The sequence below is a fragment of the Lepisosteus oculatus genome, chromosome 3, assembly GCF_040954835.1.
Source record: "Lepisosteus oculatus isolate fLepOcu1 chromosome 3, fLepOcu1.hap2, whole genome shotgun sequence".
Taxonomy (NCBI): Eukaryota; Metazoa; Chordata; class Actinopteri; order Semionotiformes; family Lepisosteidae; genus Lepisosteus; species Lepisosteus oculatus.
In genome coordinates this window covers 16,724,613-16,741,406 of record NC_090698.1, presented here as the reverse complement: position 1 = coordinate 16,741,406, position 16,794 = coordinate 16,724,613, and the positions used below count along the sequence as shown (strand labels likewise).

General features: G+C 38.8%; 2 protein-coding genes across 2 annotated transcripts in view; one reads left to right on the top strand and one right to left on the bottom strand.

Moving 5' to 3' along the window:
• Positions 1-288: 288 nt before the first annotated feature.
• On the top strand, positions 289-2,625 carry rxfp3 (relaxin family peptide receptor 3). Its single transcript, XM_006627245.3, has one exon. It carries the CDS (start codon positions 795-797, stop codon positions 2,073-2,075), a length of 1,281 nt encoding a protein of 426 aa, XP_006627308.1. The 5' UTR covers positions 289-794; the 3' UTR covers positions 2,076-2,625.
• A 4,360-nt stretch (positions 2,626-6,985) lies between these two features.
• The window catches only part of slc45a2 (solute carrier family 45 member 2), a 29,634-nt gene continuing 19,825 nt past the window's right edge, over positions 6,986-16,794 (bottom strand). The window contains exons 4-7 of the mRNA XM_006627244.3: positions 15,028-15,171; positions 12,228-12,351; positions 10,102-10,307; positions 6,986-7,268 (exon numbers count right to left, since the gene is read on the bottom strand). Of these exons, the coding sequence (XP_006627307.2) occupies positions 7,044-7,268; positions 10,102-10,307; positions 12,228-12,351; positions 15,028-15,171 (699 nt within the window). The 3' untranslated portion in view covers positions 6,986-7,043. The remainder of the gene's footprint in view (positions 7,269-10,101; positions 10,308-12,227; positions 12,352-15,027; positions 15,172-16,794) is intronic.

Below are 16,794 nucleotides of genomic sequence, written 5' to 3'. Positions count from 1 at the left end.
AAAGGTGAGAAACGTGATTTTATTTACATTGTCTAAACAATGCATATGACTGTTTAATTTCAAGACAACTCACCCTGCACCGGGAGCGCTTACCTGTGCGTTCGTGTTACAGGAAAGTGTCAACAAATCAGACTCTAGAAACCCACTTAATGCACTTCAGCACCACGGAGAGCTCATGGAAACTGGCATCCCACGCGTAATGGCACGCTTTGCCCAATCCCTGCATAGTAACTGACATAAAAGGCGTAGCGCTCAACACTTTCAAACAGATGATTTCACATGAACTCCTTATAGCCGACGTGTAGCTGAATGCGGAACTGCGCTAAACATCTTATAAAGAAACAAACTGTACAACTGAATCTCATTTCAATCAGCATCCTTTGCTAAGTGCAATGTAATGAATTCTTTCTTTTGAAAGAAGACGTCGATCAGCTAAAAAAAAAACACTTCAAAACGAATGCTTTTTTACTCTTTTGCGTTACAAAGGTGACATACTCACGAGATGGATTTCTAATTGAGGAATTTTTCATTTAAAAAGGTGCGCACCAGTATAGAACGTAAAATTTACAGAATTGCATCTAAACTTTTCCAGTGTAGAACAGCTTCGCATGTTTTATAGCACAACACTTTGAATTAATTTTGCTAACAATGGAACGATCTCTGACTGGACAGGAAGCGAGAATTGGACATAACAGTAGCAGGATCACAAGGCTATTGAAGGCTTGCAAAAACGTATGAAAGTAAAAACGATTCCTGCGTAACGGAACCCCAGGGAGACTCCACTGAAACATGGGATGGATGTCCTTTTTAACGACAGTGATGCGGCTTTAGGATCAGAGATGCAAGCGGCGCTTGAAGGAGATATATTTGGAATGCTCCCGGTTGCTGCGTACAACACGAGTTTCATGTTTAACAGGACAAATCGTTCTTGGGCGGATCTGTTTAATATCTTGGATCCGGATAAGGCTGACTTTGTGGGTGACGGATCCGCTGTTCTGAGAATCATTATTTCTATAGTTTACTCTGTCGTATGCGCCCTTGGACTCATTGGAAATATTCTGGTCTTGTACCTCATGAAATCTAAACAGGGATGGAAAAAATCCTCCATCAACCTGTTTGTGACCAGCCTGGCGGTGACAGACTTCCAGTTCGTTTTGACTTTACCGTTCTGGGCTGTGGAAAACGCTTTGGATTTCACCTGGCTGTTTGGTAAAGCCATGTGCAAGATTGTATCTTACGTGACTGCGATGAACATGTACGCCAGCGTTTTCTTTTTGACTGCTATGAGTGTAGCCAGGTACTGGTCCGTCGCCTCTGCTCTGAAAAGCAAAAGACGCCCGCCCTGCTGCTCCGCTAAGTGGATGAGTGTATTGATCTGGATCGCAGCCATCCTTGCCGGTTTGCCCCATGCGGTTTTTTCTACAACATCCACTGTGTCCAATGAAGAGCTGTGTTTGGTGAAGTTTCCGGACAAGAGGGGTGATGCTCAGTTTTGGTTAGGGCTTTATCATGCACAGAAAGTATTATTAGGCTTTGTGATCCCGTTGGCTATCATCACGGTCTGCTATTTGCTCCTTTTGCGCTTCATTACCAACAAGAACGTCAACACATCCAGCACCAAAAGACGGTCCAAAGTAACAAAGTCTGTAACTATCGTCGTCCTATCTTTTTTTCTTTGCTGGCTGCCAAACCAGGCATTAACGGCTTGGGGGATTCTAATAAAACTCAACGTAGTTCATTTCAGTTACGAGTACTACACAACTCAGGCTTACATCTTCCCGGTTTCGGTCTGCTTAGCTCACTCCAACAGCTGTCTGAATCCCATTCTGTACTGTTTAATGAGAAGAGAGTTTAGAAAAGTTTTAAAAAACCTGTTCTGGAAGATCACTTCTCCGTCAGTCACCAACATGCGACCATTCACGGCCACCACCAAACCCGAGCAGGACGAGCAGGGTAATGCTTTGGTTCCCCTAACCCCTGCGGAACCCGCACTGATATTTTATCCTCCCGGAGCTGTAATGTATAACGGAAGGTACGACCTCCTTCCTAATAACACCACGGAGCAGAGGTACTAGATCTCTGATTCGCCATGGAGCAGTATCTGAGATCAACATATCCTCGATCCCAGACTTTGTTGTTTGGTTACAATGCTTATTTACTATTTCCTTTCCGAAATTTTAAATACCGTGCATATTTAAAAAACGGTCTGGTTGCCCAGTTCATTTTTTTGTACTTTCTTTTACATAGTCAGACATGTGTAGATTAAACAAATATTCTTAAAGAAACGACGTAAATATCCATGTAACGGATACTTTGTATGGTCTTTGGAGGATTTTCTATTCTGATCTTAATTTCGCCACAAATTATATATATATAAGCTTTAATAAGTGTAGTATTGTAGCAATAATTTGTGCACTTCTGATTACAGCATTGCTTATACAGTACATGTAAGAACGTTCTGTACCACTTCTGTGACTCTCACAGGAACAATTGTGTGCTTTTATTATTTAGTCGTATTTCAAGTATAACGTGCTGTAAGCATTTTGTGTAATGCCAGTTGTAAACAGTGCTACTGAAATTATTGTTTAAAACTATTGAAATAAAGCGCTATATTGTATGGTTTTATTTTTGATGCCGATCAATGGCTTTTTTCTTCACATTCATTGCAATTACTTTTTAAAGATAATTAAACAGAAAAACATATACATATCCAATTATAGATTCGTAACAGTAAGATTCAATTTTCAAGCCAAGATTATGTATCACAGGAGAAAAGTATTGAACTCTACTGTACTGTTACGCCAAGAAAACGTTTTTGTAGTATATCATTTTCAAATTTAAGGAGTAAAACAGTTGTCAAAAAGCAAAAACTAAACATTTATCCAGAATGATCAAAATACAAAGAGAAGTAAGACAATATCTTTGATTTCAGTTTTTGAGTTCAAAAAAGTTTTGCGGACAGTTATGAACAGTGAGACCATCAACACGGGAAACGTAGAATTGATTAGATTCAAAAACGTTCTGTTCGTTATTTGACATACGTAAAGGAGTTTCCTTTGTATCTGTGTTTTGCCCGTCAATCAATAAATCGTGTTATGAAATCGTATTAGGATTGGGGTAAATTTGATTAATATTGCGTACTGTTTGTATACGTCCGATATATAAAAAGACAAGTAGAATGACAAGACAAAGTCTAGAAATGTGTGCATAATCTACACGTTCTGAAGGTTAATGAACTGCAATGCAATTTTGTGTAAAAAAACAAGAATTACACACGAGGCTGGAGTGGACTGATACATTTTGTTACAGAAAGTTGTAAAGTTTCCTTTCGTATTTATACATCTAACTTCACTTGTTTATATTGTAGGTAATATTCAAAGCAATTCTTATTTAAGCATACTACGAATTTGCAAAACTCTAAAATTCATTCTTGTCTTATAAGTCTCAAAAATTGGCCTTATCGGTGCCCATTAAAAGAAACATTTTATACACTTATGCCATACACTGCACTACAGCTGTGAAGTCGAATTCCGCTATTGGTTTTACACGCACATGCTGTGTTGACAAAGACATAAAAAGATGCCCATTCCTTAATTTGCAGGAAAGAGATGCTTACAAACCGTAGCCCCATTGCGCTCTGTGAACCACATAATAACTGGATACACATGGCGGAGGTGACAGGCCCTGAATCCCCAGCAAAATGAGCTGGATTACTCTTGCATACGTTTCGTTCTCCTTGGTTAGAACACCAATGAAACTGACGGAAGCAGGCAGAAGCAAAGAGTTTTTCATACCTTGTTACCAATTCCTTTTCATACTATCCACCTGCTTTAATCACACCCGGAGCCACAGAGCAATAGGCAATGTTAACGTAAAGAGGCAATGATAAGCATTTTAATTTTCAATTTTGAATTCATTTATTTTTAATTTACGTATTGTCTTATTTTCTTCGTCAAGTCTAACGTTTACACGAAGCGCATAAAGGTGCCATTAGTTTATTTTAAACAGCTAATCCGGTCCTGTAAAGAGCTGTTCAGTTACATCAAAAACAGATTATCATTAAACTTTTTGACACAATGTCCACAATGGTAACAAAGCGAAATCCTCTTAAAATGTAACCAGTTATCCTTAACTGGAACACATAACTGGACATACTGTACATTGAAATGTTTTGCCCACTACCGTAGCTATAACACTGTTAACAGGTATTCTGGTTCAGAAAGATTATCTGCTTATTATTTGAACTTCACACAAGGCAATGACCTTATTGATTAGAAAGCAAATTTAGTCTGTGGGATTACCCAGCCCGTTAATTGATCAGAATCTGAAGATGGAACACGGGGATCACTGTGATACGTTCACAATATACGGTATTAAAGCTTTCTATGTGTTTCAGCACAAGATCTGGGAGCCAGGAAAATAACTCAAGTAAAAACGTTTTTCTGTGATCACAGGACCGTGTACACATCTCCACAGTTCTCGACGTCTAATTACAGAACAGCCAGGAGAGAAACTAAACGCAGCACGGAGGCTAGCGAAATTAAAACACTTGGACTAACAGCGCGTGTAATGCTGCTTGGCCACCAGAGGTCCTTTAATTTCAAAATAAACTGGAGGCATTTTACTAGTTTCTTAGCAAACCTCTTTACAGAGTTCGAGAATAATAGAAGTATTCATGGAGTCTCCATGTGTTTTAAACGTCAAGAGAGAACAGCTGTCATTTGCCACCACTGATGAAGACACCCATCGAGCATCTGGAGTTGTGTGCCAGAAAGAGAAAACATATTCTTTGGCTCCATGGTGTTAGCAGCCGTACAAACAGCACAAACAATGAAACCCTCTGATTATGCTGGTTTGTGCTGTTAAAAGTAGCATCTGAAGTGCTGTTGTTCCAGGGATATACGGTATTGCATTCTTTTCTTGGGGAGTCACGTGACTCTTTTCACCTTTGTGAGGGGAGGCTGAGTGATGTCACATCCTGGGTGAGACAATGCTGTTGTACACTTGAGCAAAGTACTCTATTCAGAATGCTCTATTAAAATTCCCAACTCTATAAATGGGTACAAATATAAGTTGCTTTACGTTAAAAGCATGACCCAAAAGATGAACCGTAATATGAACAAGAAACCATATTCCTTCTAAGATGAATTGTTCCTCACTCCTCTACAGAATGTGACAACCTCCCTGCTGCAATCCTTTTTTAGGAACTTAGATCATGCTTGATAAATTATTACAACTACCTTAATGAATGATACGTTATTGTTTACAAAACTGAGAATTATGCTACTAAGTAAACACTTACAGTAGTTAAAAACACCTGCTTCATGATATTATAACATGCAAGGTGAATATCTGTATTACAAGATGTGTCACTCTCTACAAATGACACTAAGATGACATCCTGACTATAGCAAGTCAATCATTTTACTTGCTAACTCTGGTTTTTGTGCACTATTATAAAAGGTGATAAGTGTGTGACTGATATTTTCACTATAGCTGTAGTTTAATGGAAATCGTTGATATTAAGGGCTGAGCTGTTTTCCCAAATGTCTTGCAGAGAAGGAGAAGCTTGCATTTAAAAAGCACACAATCCGAGTCAAAGCGGGATCAATCTAACTCATATACTGTAGTTCATTATCTGTTCTAGTGTAAAATAAGGACAGCTCTGTACTTAAAGGACTAGAAGACACACTAGGGAAGCTGAGATTCTGACCCTTCTCACTTCAGACGAGAGATCTCTATAACAGAAGGAGAGGAGGCTGCAGTTTAGCAGTGTGTTGTCTATTACTACCAGTGGAATCTGAGTTCCCAAGCTGATACAGTAACACAGGGTTCAGCAGCAGCAAAAGTAAAACCTTACGGTATGTAAAGCAAAGGTTTTCTCTAACATGGAGTTTGGGGAAGACACCTGCAATTTGTTAAACTTAAATTGGGGGGGGGAAATCAATAGGATTATTTAAAATGTTGTGGGAAAAATGTATGAGATTTTAAAAAGATTAAAGCATGGTTTCTTAGTGGCTTCTCCTACCGTATGTGGATATTCTCTCTGAAGTGCAGAATCTTCTTCTTCTTCGCATTTTCCCACTTATGTGGGGTCTGCTTGTTTGCACCGATTTTTCCACTTTCTACAGCCTGCGGCGTCTCGGCAGGTGACTTTTGCGAGGAAACATGTCGTCTTTCAGCCAATCCAGCCAGCTCGTAAACGGTCGTCCACGGGGCCGGCGGCCTTCCACATTCAATTCGAGGTGGAATTTTCACCAGTTTTCTTTCTACACTTCGATGCTTTGATCAGCTTCTGTTTCTGTTGCAGAATGGAACCATCATCTCACTCGATGCCCGATAGACACCTTGCTCATTTTACTTTTCTCCTAGGTACTGTAGAAACGCTGCCTTTAGTGAGGTAAGTCAATGACATTCCCATTTGGGGTATAGAAGCGAGAAAATAATTTGATTTAAAAATTTAAAATGTCAAAATGCCTGAGTGAAGAGGTTGGATGTTTCCCAAGTGTCTCAGTCACTAAAGGCTTCTGCTCGGAATCCATTTTGGCCTGAAAATGCACAGTTCAAAAATTCAGATGAGATGTGTGTTATGCTATTGAAACACTGTGTCAAAGCTTTCCCTAAGTTGTTTGAAAATGGCCAAAGGTTTTTGTTTTTACTTTAAGGACAACAAAGCCATCATTAGCTCACCATACACATCCAGATTGCGCTACTGTTTGAGTAAAGTATAGTCCTTTTCAGTAATGCCTGAGCTCTGGTGCTGTGAGATTACACAATGAAAATAGATTCTTGTCTTTTCTTTTAGATATCCTTATTACTTTTCTATCCCAGAGAAACATGCTTACCAACAGGTGGGTGGATAATAAAAAAACATGCCTGCATTACAATTTTATTCATCATCTATTTGATCTATTTTTGTTGTTTTAAAACTAATGACTGTAAAAATATACCAGACTCACAGTTCTTTGCACTCATGATAATACAAAAGCAATTGAGAAGGTGATTCCTAAAGACTAGCTTTTATTATTGATTTATTTTAGTCACTATTCCACATATCTCACAAAGATAGCAACAAAGAAACAGCCAATTAGGGAAACAGCGGAGGCCGATAAAACAACAACGACAACACTGCCAGCTAGATAGACCAGAGCGCCCAGCCCAGCCCCCACAATGATCTGTGCCAGCTGGACCATGCAAGTGAGTGCAGCACAGTCCACTCCTGTGCCCCGATAGTCTGCCTCCGCAGCTCCTTCCGCTTTCCTCTGGACCTGAGGGCAGAGACACATGCAAATAGTCATGATCAGGTCACTGAGTCTTGCTTTCAGGAAGTGGATGGACACACCTTGGGAAAACAAAACTTCATTACACTCAATCCAAATGACTTAATTCCTTGGTAATGTAGTGTATATTCCAGCCTAAGTCAATTGTGGGGGTTGCATTTTACTGTATGTGGGAAATTCAATGCTACACAAGGGGTTACATTAAAAACTCTATTGGTACTTTCTTCTGTTAAGGCATTAAGTCGTTTGGATAACAGGATTACAACAATGCTTTCTAGCTTTTCCCAACAGGCAACATCTCTGTGAATTACCCTAATCAAGAGACAAGGGTTCAGGACCTTTAAAAAAGAAATCTTTTTAGTCTAGTCTATGACTTTTCATTCAAAGGATCGTTATATTGGTGTTGGAGTAACATTACAGTATCCAGATTTGCCTAGCAATCAATGGTGCCACATGGGAAAAAGATGCTTCTAACAGAAAGCAAGTTGTACACCAAAGTGAAAACAAAACAATTGTTCCCAGCTAGCTGGAAAACAAAACAGAAGGCTCAAAGAAACTCAAACAAAAAATAACATCTAGGTCAATATAATGTTTAATGAAACATCACCAGAAAATTCAGACCTCAGATTCCCAAGTGAACCTATAGCTCAGATTAACAGATTCATTATATGCCACCACCTTCAACAAAGACAACTATCTTTTAGCTATTTCTCTTCTTCCTTGCTATATATCTTCCATTTCTGTGACACCAGAAAAAAGTTTCAGACTTTCAACACTTTCTGAATCAAATTGAAAAGCCTAAAAAATCACCCTAATAAAAGTTCAGATGTTTGTAAAGTACATTTGAAACAAATGGAGGCTAAAATATTGTTCAGAAACAACTATCATACAGTAGTTCACTCACCCAGAAAATTACATGTAAGCTTTTTTTATCTGGATGGAAAATAGAACCCAGTATAGTTTAATTAAGCAAGGCTCAGCTTTAAGCACATAATGGGGAGAATGGAGAGTTCTCCACAATATTCCTGTGGGATGCCCTAAATTTAAGGATTAAAAAAGATGAAGAACCAACAGCTGAGAACCATGAAGATCTGGATCATCTAGAAACCCCATGGCCACATGACATTGAGAGACCCAGAGCAGGGGAAAGAGCTTGTGAAACAAAAAACAAAGGAGATTCACTGCATGGCAGCCAGATCTTCTCCTTCTGCTTCTTCAATTTTTCTTGCTGTTTGAAATCTTGACAGAGTACAGTAGTAAGAGAGCCAAAAACTTTTCAGAACAGCCCTTTTTACTGTTGGCTGATTTTCTTTCTGTTGGTAGACTCTGTGGGGATGTGCACTCCTCCACTTCCCCTAGAGGTCTTGCGCAATTAATGTTTTATAGATGCATGTAGACTAGAGTAGAACGTCACGCAATGTTCAATGTCTTAGGCTTTGTTATCTTGTTAGATAATTAAATTTAAGTCACTGAGATATTAGACAAAATGGCAAAACAGGGACACTGTGATCCTTGAAGACTGTAATTTGCTTCCAGCATTTTAGAAGACAACTATTAACCTCTAGACAAAGCAACTTGGCATTCTTTAATTCAGTTTGGACTTATTATGAGAACTAGCCAGTCTTTTAGTTTAAAACAATGTAGTCAATCCACTCCACTGATACTCCGATACAAATTACAAATGATTATTTCCAGTAAAGTCCAAGTAATAGCATTAATATCTTTAAGAAGTGAGCTTTTATATGTAAAATGAGACATATCTAGCTGCTCACACCACAGGCCTTTATAAAGCATTAATAATTCTATCAGAATTAAGCCAGCATCAGGCTTTGAGAATTTCTGTCTTATCATATTTTAAAAAGGCAGATCTGTGTAGTTAGGCAAACATTTTAATATTTTACACTACTATTTCACGGGTTTGATTCACATGCTGGTCTGTCACTTATAAAAATGAAAACCAATTCTAACTGCATTATAACACGAGTCCTGCTATTTCTCCTGTTAATCTAAATGAGAAAATATTAACAGCATGAGCCATATATTTTGCTTATGGGATTAGATACACTTTCATTTTCCCAGTGTTGTTTATGGATGCCAAAAAAAGAGCACAGAGCTCATCGGCAAAGTGCTTTACTTTTTGACGTGTTTGAACTTCCTGCCCCGTGTGGTGAAACGTGAGACCTGCAGCGAGCGCACTCATTCAGGGTACCTACCCCCTGCTGCTAAGTGAAGGCAGACAGAGTAGGAGGAGGGATAACAGGACACAGCAGAGAAAAATAAGCGCATTACACCTGCTGCTGGACTCATTTGTGCCCAAGGAGCCCCTGCACAATTCTATCACATTCGGCTCAGCAATTTTAGCTCTTAAAACTCCCTGGAGAGGCATTCAAAGCCAGTAAACAAAAAGATTTAGGGAGAGAGGATGTTTTGTTAAGTGTATAAGAAGTGTATGAGAGTGGAATACCTTCTTTATAGCAGCAATGTTCTGAAATGGAATTTCATAATTGCCCAGAAAGTTATAAATGGAGTTCATGGTAAGTAATGATTATGGACAGGACTAAACAAAGATTCATTACGGTACAATTCACTTGGAGACCCTTTAACCTTTAATTGGTATCTTAAACCTGCCAATTACCCATCAAGTAGGTAGGGAACTGGTTGTTGAATAAAATCACCAATGGTTTGGATTGAAATGGCTGCAGTCCTAGTCTAAGACAGCTGTTAATGCAACTCTTTAGGTACTAACTGAACATTAGCCTCTGTAATGTATTTGCTAAAAGACTGCTTTTTAGTTATTCACAAATAAACCTTTTCCATTTACCTCTTCCTCTCGATGATACTTTGAAATGAGATTAAAGGGTATAGTGTAGAGTGTGCTGGACATCGCCCCAAAGACTGAGCACAAGATGAGAGTGGACTGCACATTAGGGAACAGTCCAATCAAGCTGGTACCAAGGCCAAAGATGAAATATCCAGTAAAGTACAGTCCTTTCAGTCCTATGTAGGGCAAGAGGAACTGCTGAACATCTGAAAATATAAAAAACAAAACAAAACAAAACTGAAGAACTGAAATGTGGATATCAAGCTACCTGGTGGAAAAGATTCCATGTCCACAGTGAACAGGAGCAATAGGTAAATCCCAGAGCCAGCTTGAGAGTCAAGGACACAGAGAAGAATGGAACTGCAAGCCGTCTTCACAGTTCAGTCTTGAGCAGGATCAGAATATGATCAAGGTCTGGGATAGGTGAGTCATTCTATTGCTGAGGAGTGGAAGTAGGAAAATGCAGAAGGGAACTGAAAGTCTTGCGGGAGAGGATAGGAGAGGAATAAGAGAGACATAAGGCACTGAAGACAGACAGGAGTAAGGAGGTTGAGGCAACAGCATGTGAAACATGAATTTGAAAAAACCTTTTGCAACCTGTCGCTTAATTAGAGCCCTTGGAGGACACACAAAAACAAGTCAAATTTTAATGAAATTGCAAATTTATCACTAGTTTAGTTGAACAGGTGTCTCAATAAAGAGCATTTTAATACAGCTAAGATAATAAAAGTGATTAAAAAAAACCCTGCACTTCCACATATCACCTACAAAAGATTCTGCAGTGAGAAACATAACAAATGAGTCTGAAAACATGAGTAGATGTATTTCAAAGTACATTCTGTTATAGTTTTGCTCAGATATTGGAAAAAACATAACTACTGTACTGTATGCAAGCACATGTACACATAAAAAAGTAACCATCAATGCAGGTGCGCAATCGTACAATTGTGTATCTTTCCTCCCAGAGACCGGCCTGATCACTGCATTAAAGTGAGGGTATTAGTTCAGCAGACATGCCCTGGTGCAGTGCACACTATTGGATCTCGCTGGGCAAGGACGAGGACGAGGTCAGCAGTGTTCAATCACACTCACAGGTACAGAGAGACTGAGCTGAAGAGAGCTGCTATATGGAAAATGAATGCTGTTGTATACTTTTTAGAATGAATTATTTTTGTTGTCAGTATAATAAAACTCACAAAATTAAATATTACTTTGGTCAACCAAATGATACAAAATTACTTTACATACAAGTTTCTTGTACAAAAACAAAGTCTTGTTATCTAATGGTAAAATATTTATTCTTGTCTGATCATCTTGCATGTATTTAAACATTTATGCTGAGTCTTTTAATTAACCATTAAAAGAAGTCAACTGCTAGAAGGATTCTTGATTGAAATCAAGTAGAAAAGCTTGTAGTTGCTCTAGATTTCCAATCCTGCATTAAGCAGTACTTGTTTTTACACAGTTCCAGAACTGATTATATCGTTTGTCAATAACATTTGCTTTTAGGGGTAGTATGGCATGTATTACTTCAAACATTGTTCTTATATTAGACAAACAGTGGAGCATTGATGTGGCCTCTGTACAGCCTATAATGTAACAAGAACATAAGAACTTAAGAGAGGTTACCAACAAGAGAAACCATCTACTTGGCTGGCAGTACCTAATTCATCCAACTATCTCATCCAGCCCCTGACTGGAAGCAACATTCAAATTATTTTTCCTACATACAGTACTGTGGATATATACTGTACTTATTTTGTTTACACACTATGCTATTAAAGCTCACTTTGTTAAAGGGAGACTGGTCAATACCACAAATGTTTTTACTATCAATATTCCCTGGCCAGGAATTTGACTCATGCTCAAACACGTTTATCCTGTCCCTAAGAGAGTCTATTTATTTGACAGGAGCATAACTGAATGTACTGTACGTATACCAAAACAAAAACCTCACAAAACACTGATAGTATGGCAGCCATGGAAAAATAAAATGAACTCATGTCACTTCATTTATACTCACGAGCAAAACAAGCTAAGAATTACAAGTGACAAAAGAATAATAGAGATTACATTAAGCAGGAGACAGAAGCATACAGTGGCATTCAAATTCATTTTTCACTTACATGAAAACAAGGCAGAAGAGACGGCATTGATACACAGGCCCCAGCAACCGATCTCTACCCCTCTCTCGTATGCGGCATAAGCTGTAGAGTTGTGCTCAGCATAGGGGTCCCCCTTGTACACGATCTACATTTGCAAGCCAAGGCAACAGAACAGACAACAGAATGACTTGCAATATGTAGTGCAGGAAATACCTTGGAAACACTTCCAATGGTAAGTTATTATTTATTAAGTTACTGTACAATTATTAGGTTTTACCTATAACTGGCATAAAAAACTGTCATATGTCACTGGTTTCTGTTTTTTAATTTGACCTTTTGTATTTTACAGCAATAGTGTAGCTAGTTAGTCAATAAGTGATGAAAACGTAACTAAATTGTAACTAAACACTACTCTTGTGTTCAAATAAGTACCTTGATCATTGGATCTGAGTGTATGTCTTTACATTATTTTGAAGATCCCTTGTATTACTTTGATGTCACATTATAATCTTAACAACACAAGTTAGACATTGATAAATTCATCATTTATAGGTACATGGGCACAGTCAGATATAAATTACAAACTACAGTAGAGTTTAGAATAATTGATGCACATTACAGAGAATGCTTTAAGAAAAAACATCAACATTCAATCACCAAAGCATGAAATTGCAAACTACAAGCCTGAACAGCAACATACAGCAGGAAACAGCTCAAACATTTGTCAGACCACTAAAGCAGAAGAAACAAGCTGCAGCACTGAAAAATATAAATAAAAATAACTGTCCACACCCAACCTGTAACATGGGATGACAGTGTTACAATTAAATAACAGTCAACTATTACTTGTGTAACAGTGAATTGTGGTATAGAGGTTGCACAGCATACAGTATAACCGAATAAGCAAGTAAATACTGTAATAATAAGTTTATAACAATAACCCTAAACCTGCCTACAGTATATACAATTTTCAGATATGAGTAATCACATAAATAACAAACAGGAAGCATAAAGGAAAATGATACCTGAATCAAAACTGCCCAAACACCTTCCCTGCTTTATGTAAGCGAAGACAGCAATCCTACGCAATTACTATATGTTCAAAGAGTTGGTTTAATTCAGGTACAGTAAGTGCTCAGCTTTCATTGTGCCTGGAGTCTATGTATGTTAACATCAAAGGTTCCTTCAGTCACATTATTACATTCCTTTAATCCCACATTGTTGCTGCACCATTTAATACTGTAAATACTTTACCAAGTACCAACACAACAGAAATAAAATCACGGCAATTCTCAAGGCCAAGCACCCCCCCCCCTTAAATTTCCCTGGGTTAAATTGTTTTGGTTGTTTGTGTCCATTTACACATAGAGTTAGAACCTTATTAGAGGTTCATCCTCCATTTGTCTTTGATTCCTCACTCCTGATCACATCATCTACTGTATGTTTTTCTAATACGAAATTGGAACTTTCCAGTCCCTATGCTGTTTCTCTCTTCAATGGATCCATCCCAGACGATGCTGCTACAGTATGTTTACCATTGGAGGCAAATGAAAAAGACACATTTTATATCCAGCCACAGACAGCTACAAGTATCTATTTGCAAACAGAAGAGTTATATTTAAGCAACTGCATCAGTCAAAAATAAGTGAAGTTTTAAATACAGTCTTTGTGTGACAAATCCTGGTCTTACTGTCCCTGCCGGAATTCGTCACGTGCTCCCGCCGAATTTTACACTGCCTAGATTTCAGACACTTCTTTAACTCGCTCAGAGCACTGTCACATGTATGTCATAAAGATAAAAAAGGTACAGTATATTATGAGAACCCATCTTCCCTCCATATCAAACCAAGGTTTGGACAGGCATGTAAAACTTGGGGGTGGCATTACAAAGTGGGTGGAAAGAAGAGGAACAGCTGAATGCCTTTCTCTCTGTGATCTTGAGAAAGAAATGGAAGGGTGAAATAAGAGAAAGCATTAACATGCATGGTCATATGCCACACTGTCTGTATAAATGCATGAATTATACAAAGGACACCTGCCTGCACGTTTTACTGCAGTGTTTTGTACATTCCTTGAAAAACCTTCCCACCAGGGTTTTGATGATAATACAATCTGACAAATTCTAATTTCGCCAGCAACACTGAAGCTGTACTTAGTTTGCATGGATTGTCCTGTCCTTAGGATGTGCCAATAAACTTTTTATTCCAGTTGGTTTTTTTACATATGACCAGCTACTTTACATCTGTAAAAACTGCATTTGTTAAGCTGTCTGCATTTCCTACTAAAATGCTAAGCATTAAAACTTTCTCTGTGAATTTTTAATTTTCTGCACGTGTCCAGAAGCTCTTCAGATTTTATGAGACAAACTTTAGATAATTTAATTTTTTAGAAACTCACTAGCAAGACTGGGATTGAATGATTTTCCTGTTAATCAAAGGGTTGTCATATCAATTCAATTCAACTTTATTGTCATTAAACTTACACAGGTGCATAGTATAATGAAAAGTGTTTCTCATTAGTTACCCAGGTACAGTATATGAAAAAGACAGAAGATAAGACAATAGATAGCAACAGATTAGCAATAACAGTAACATGTAAGAACATAACATAAATAACATGTAATTAAGTTTTCAAAACCGTGCAAAATTCCGCAAACAGAGAAAATATAACAGGACAAAAACAGTGCAAGGTAATTCTTGGAACAGTGCAAAAATAGTATGGTTAAAAATAGTATGGTTAATTAATAAATATTAAATATTATTACGACCGGTACAGTTTTACTGGGCTATCGAGGGGACAGTACAATGCCTTCCTCTCTTACCTGCCCCATGAAGTCGGTGAAGAAGAGCATGTTGCACAGGAAGGCAGTCCAGCCAATGAGATGGCTGATGCACAGGCAGCGGTAGTGAGTAGGCATACTCATCATAGCCCTCACCAAAGACTTTAGAGTCATCCGCTTCTGAACCTGACAGGCAAAACAAGTAAGATACAAATGTCATTACACTGGAACACTAGCATCATAGGCAAATAAAGTGCTCCCTACACCTACAGTATGTACTGCTGACAGTCTTAAAATTACCCAGTACATACATTATAGAACTCATACAGTTATGTAATGTCCACATGGATTAAATATGAACTTATGACTTTATATGACTTTACTATCATACAGATGTTAAGCAAATAGTAGAACTACTTTATATACATTCAACATCATACAGGAACTTAAAATCAGTGAGGAGTTTGAAGACCTGCTGCTCTAACTAATGCTTCATTGGCCTTCTCTCATGATCAAGAATAACTGTCTTCCACAAACCCGAAGGTGACTGATAAAAATACTTAAATATCCACATGCTCTCTGGCAGGTTGACTAGGTATTGTCTAGGAAGATATCTCTTTGTGTACTTTACATTCTGGCTACGTATCCAGTCCCATTATTCTGGCAATGTTTGAGTCTCAGAGTGCTGTGCCCTTCCCAGACATTCTTCTTCAATCTGGCTAGGTTAAGAACTACAGTCTCCTTAGTGTTGATATAGATATTTCTGTACTTAATGCTAGCTTTTACAACATTGGGAAATACACTTTTGAAATGCTTCAGTCCTTCTCTACTATGATTTCCTTGGCCAAGATGGGAGAAGGGAGTCTCCATTAGACATCAAGTGTCTGACATCAGGATAATAATAATAATAATAATAATAATAATAATAATAATAATAATAATAATAATAATAATAATAATAATAATATCACTTTATTAACCCTTTACAATTTCTTGCATTTGGAATTATCTTTTTGCATACCCCAGCTTGCTCTCCATGAGACACACAGATAGGGAGAGAGCCTGGGGTCAGAGCACAGGGTCTGCCATTGTACAGCACCCCTGGAGCAGTTGGGGTTAAGGGCCTTGCTCAGGAACCCAATGGAGCAGGATTCCTCCACTGGCTGCGGGATTTGAACCAGCAAACTTCTAGCCATAGGCACAGATCCTTAGCCACAGAGCCACCGCATGACACAATCAACCCACTGGAGCTGATGGAGGATCATCATATCAACCTTCTGTGAAAGGCAACTCAGAGAGCATGGAGGTCAAAGCAATGTTAACTGGCCTTCACTCTAACCTAAGTGCAGTGACGTGAAGATGTTGGGAGAAGGGGGAGTGGCTGGCTGGACAAATCCATGCTGATGCATGACCGCCTGAATTCTTAGTGGAAGGGAATCAGGAGCAAGGGCCGCCTGACGGGGTGTCAGTCCGGATTTCTGTGGCTGGGTTCTTGGGGAAGAAAGAGACGCCCAGGGTGGCGGACAACCTGCTGAAGTTGCCTGGGATGCAGGCAGGAAGGCTGATGGTTTGAAATGCAGGAAGGGGAGCGCAGGGAAATCTAGTGCAGGATGGAGAAGAGCCACCAAGGCCCAGAGATGTGCTTTGTCCAGAAGGCATTCAAGGACAAAGGGATCTGACCTCCAAGGCCAGGCAGGAAACTCCAAATTGGGCGGTTTGTACGGAGGGTCCCAAGTGTTGATTCAAAACTCATGCCCACAGGCGGTCTTCTCCATAGCCCAGGCCAGGTGTGTGCTGTCAGCGTGGTCT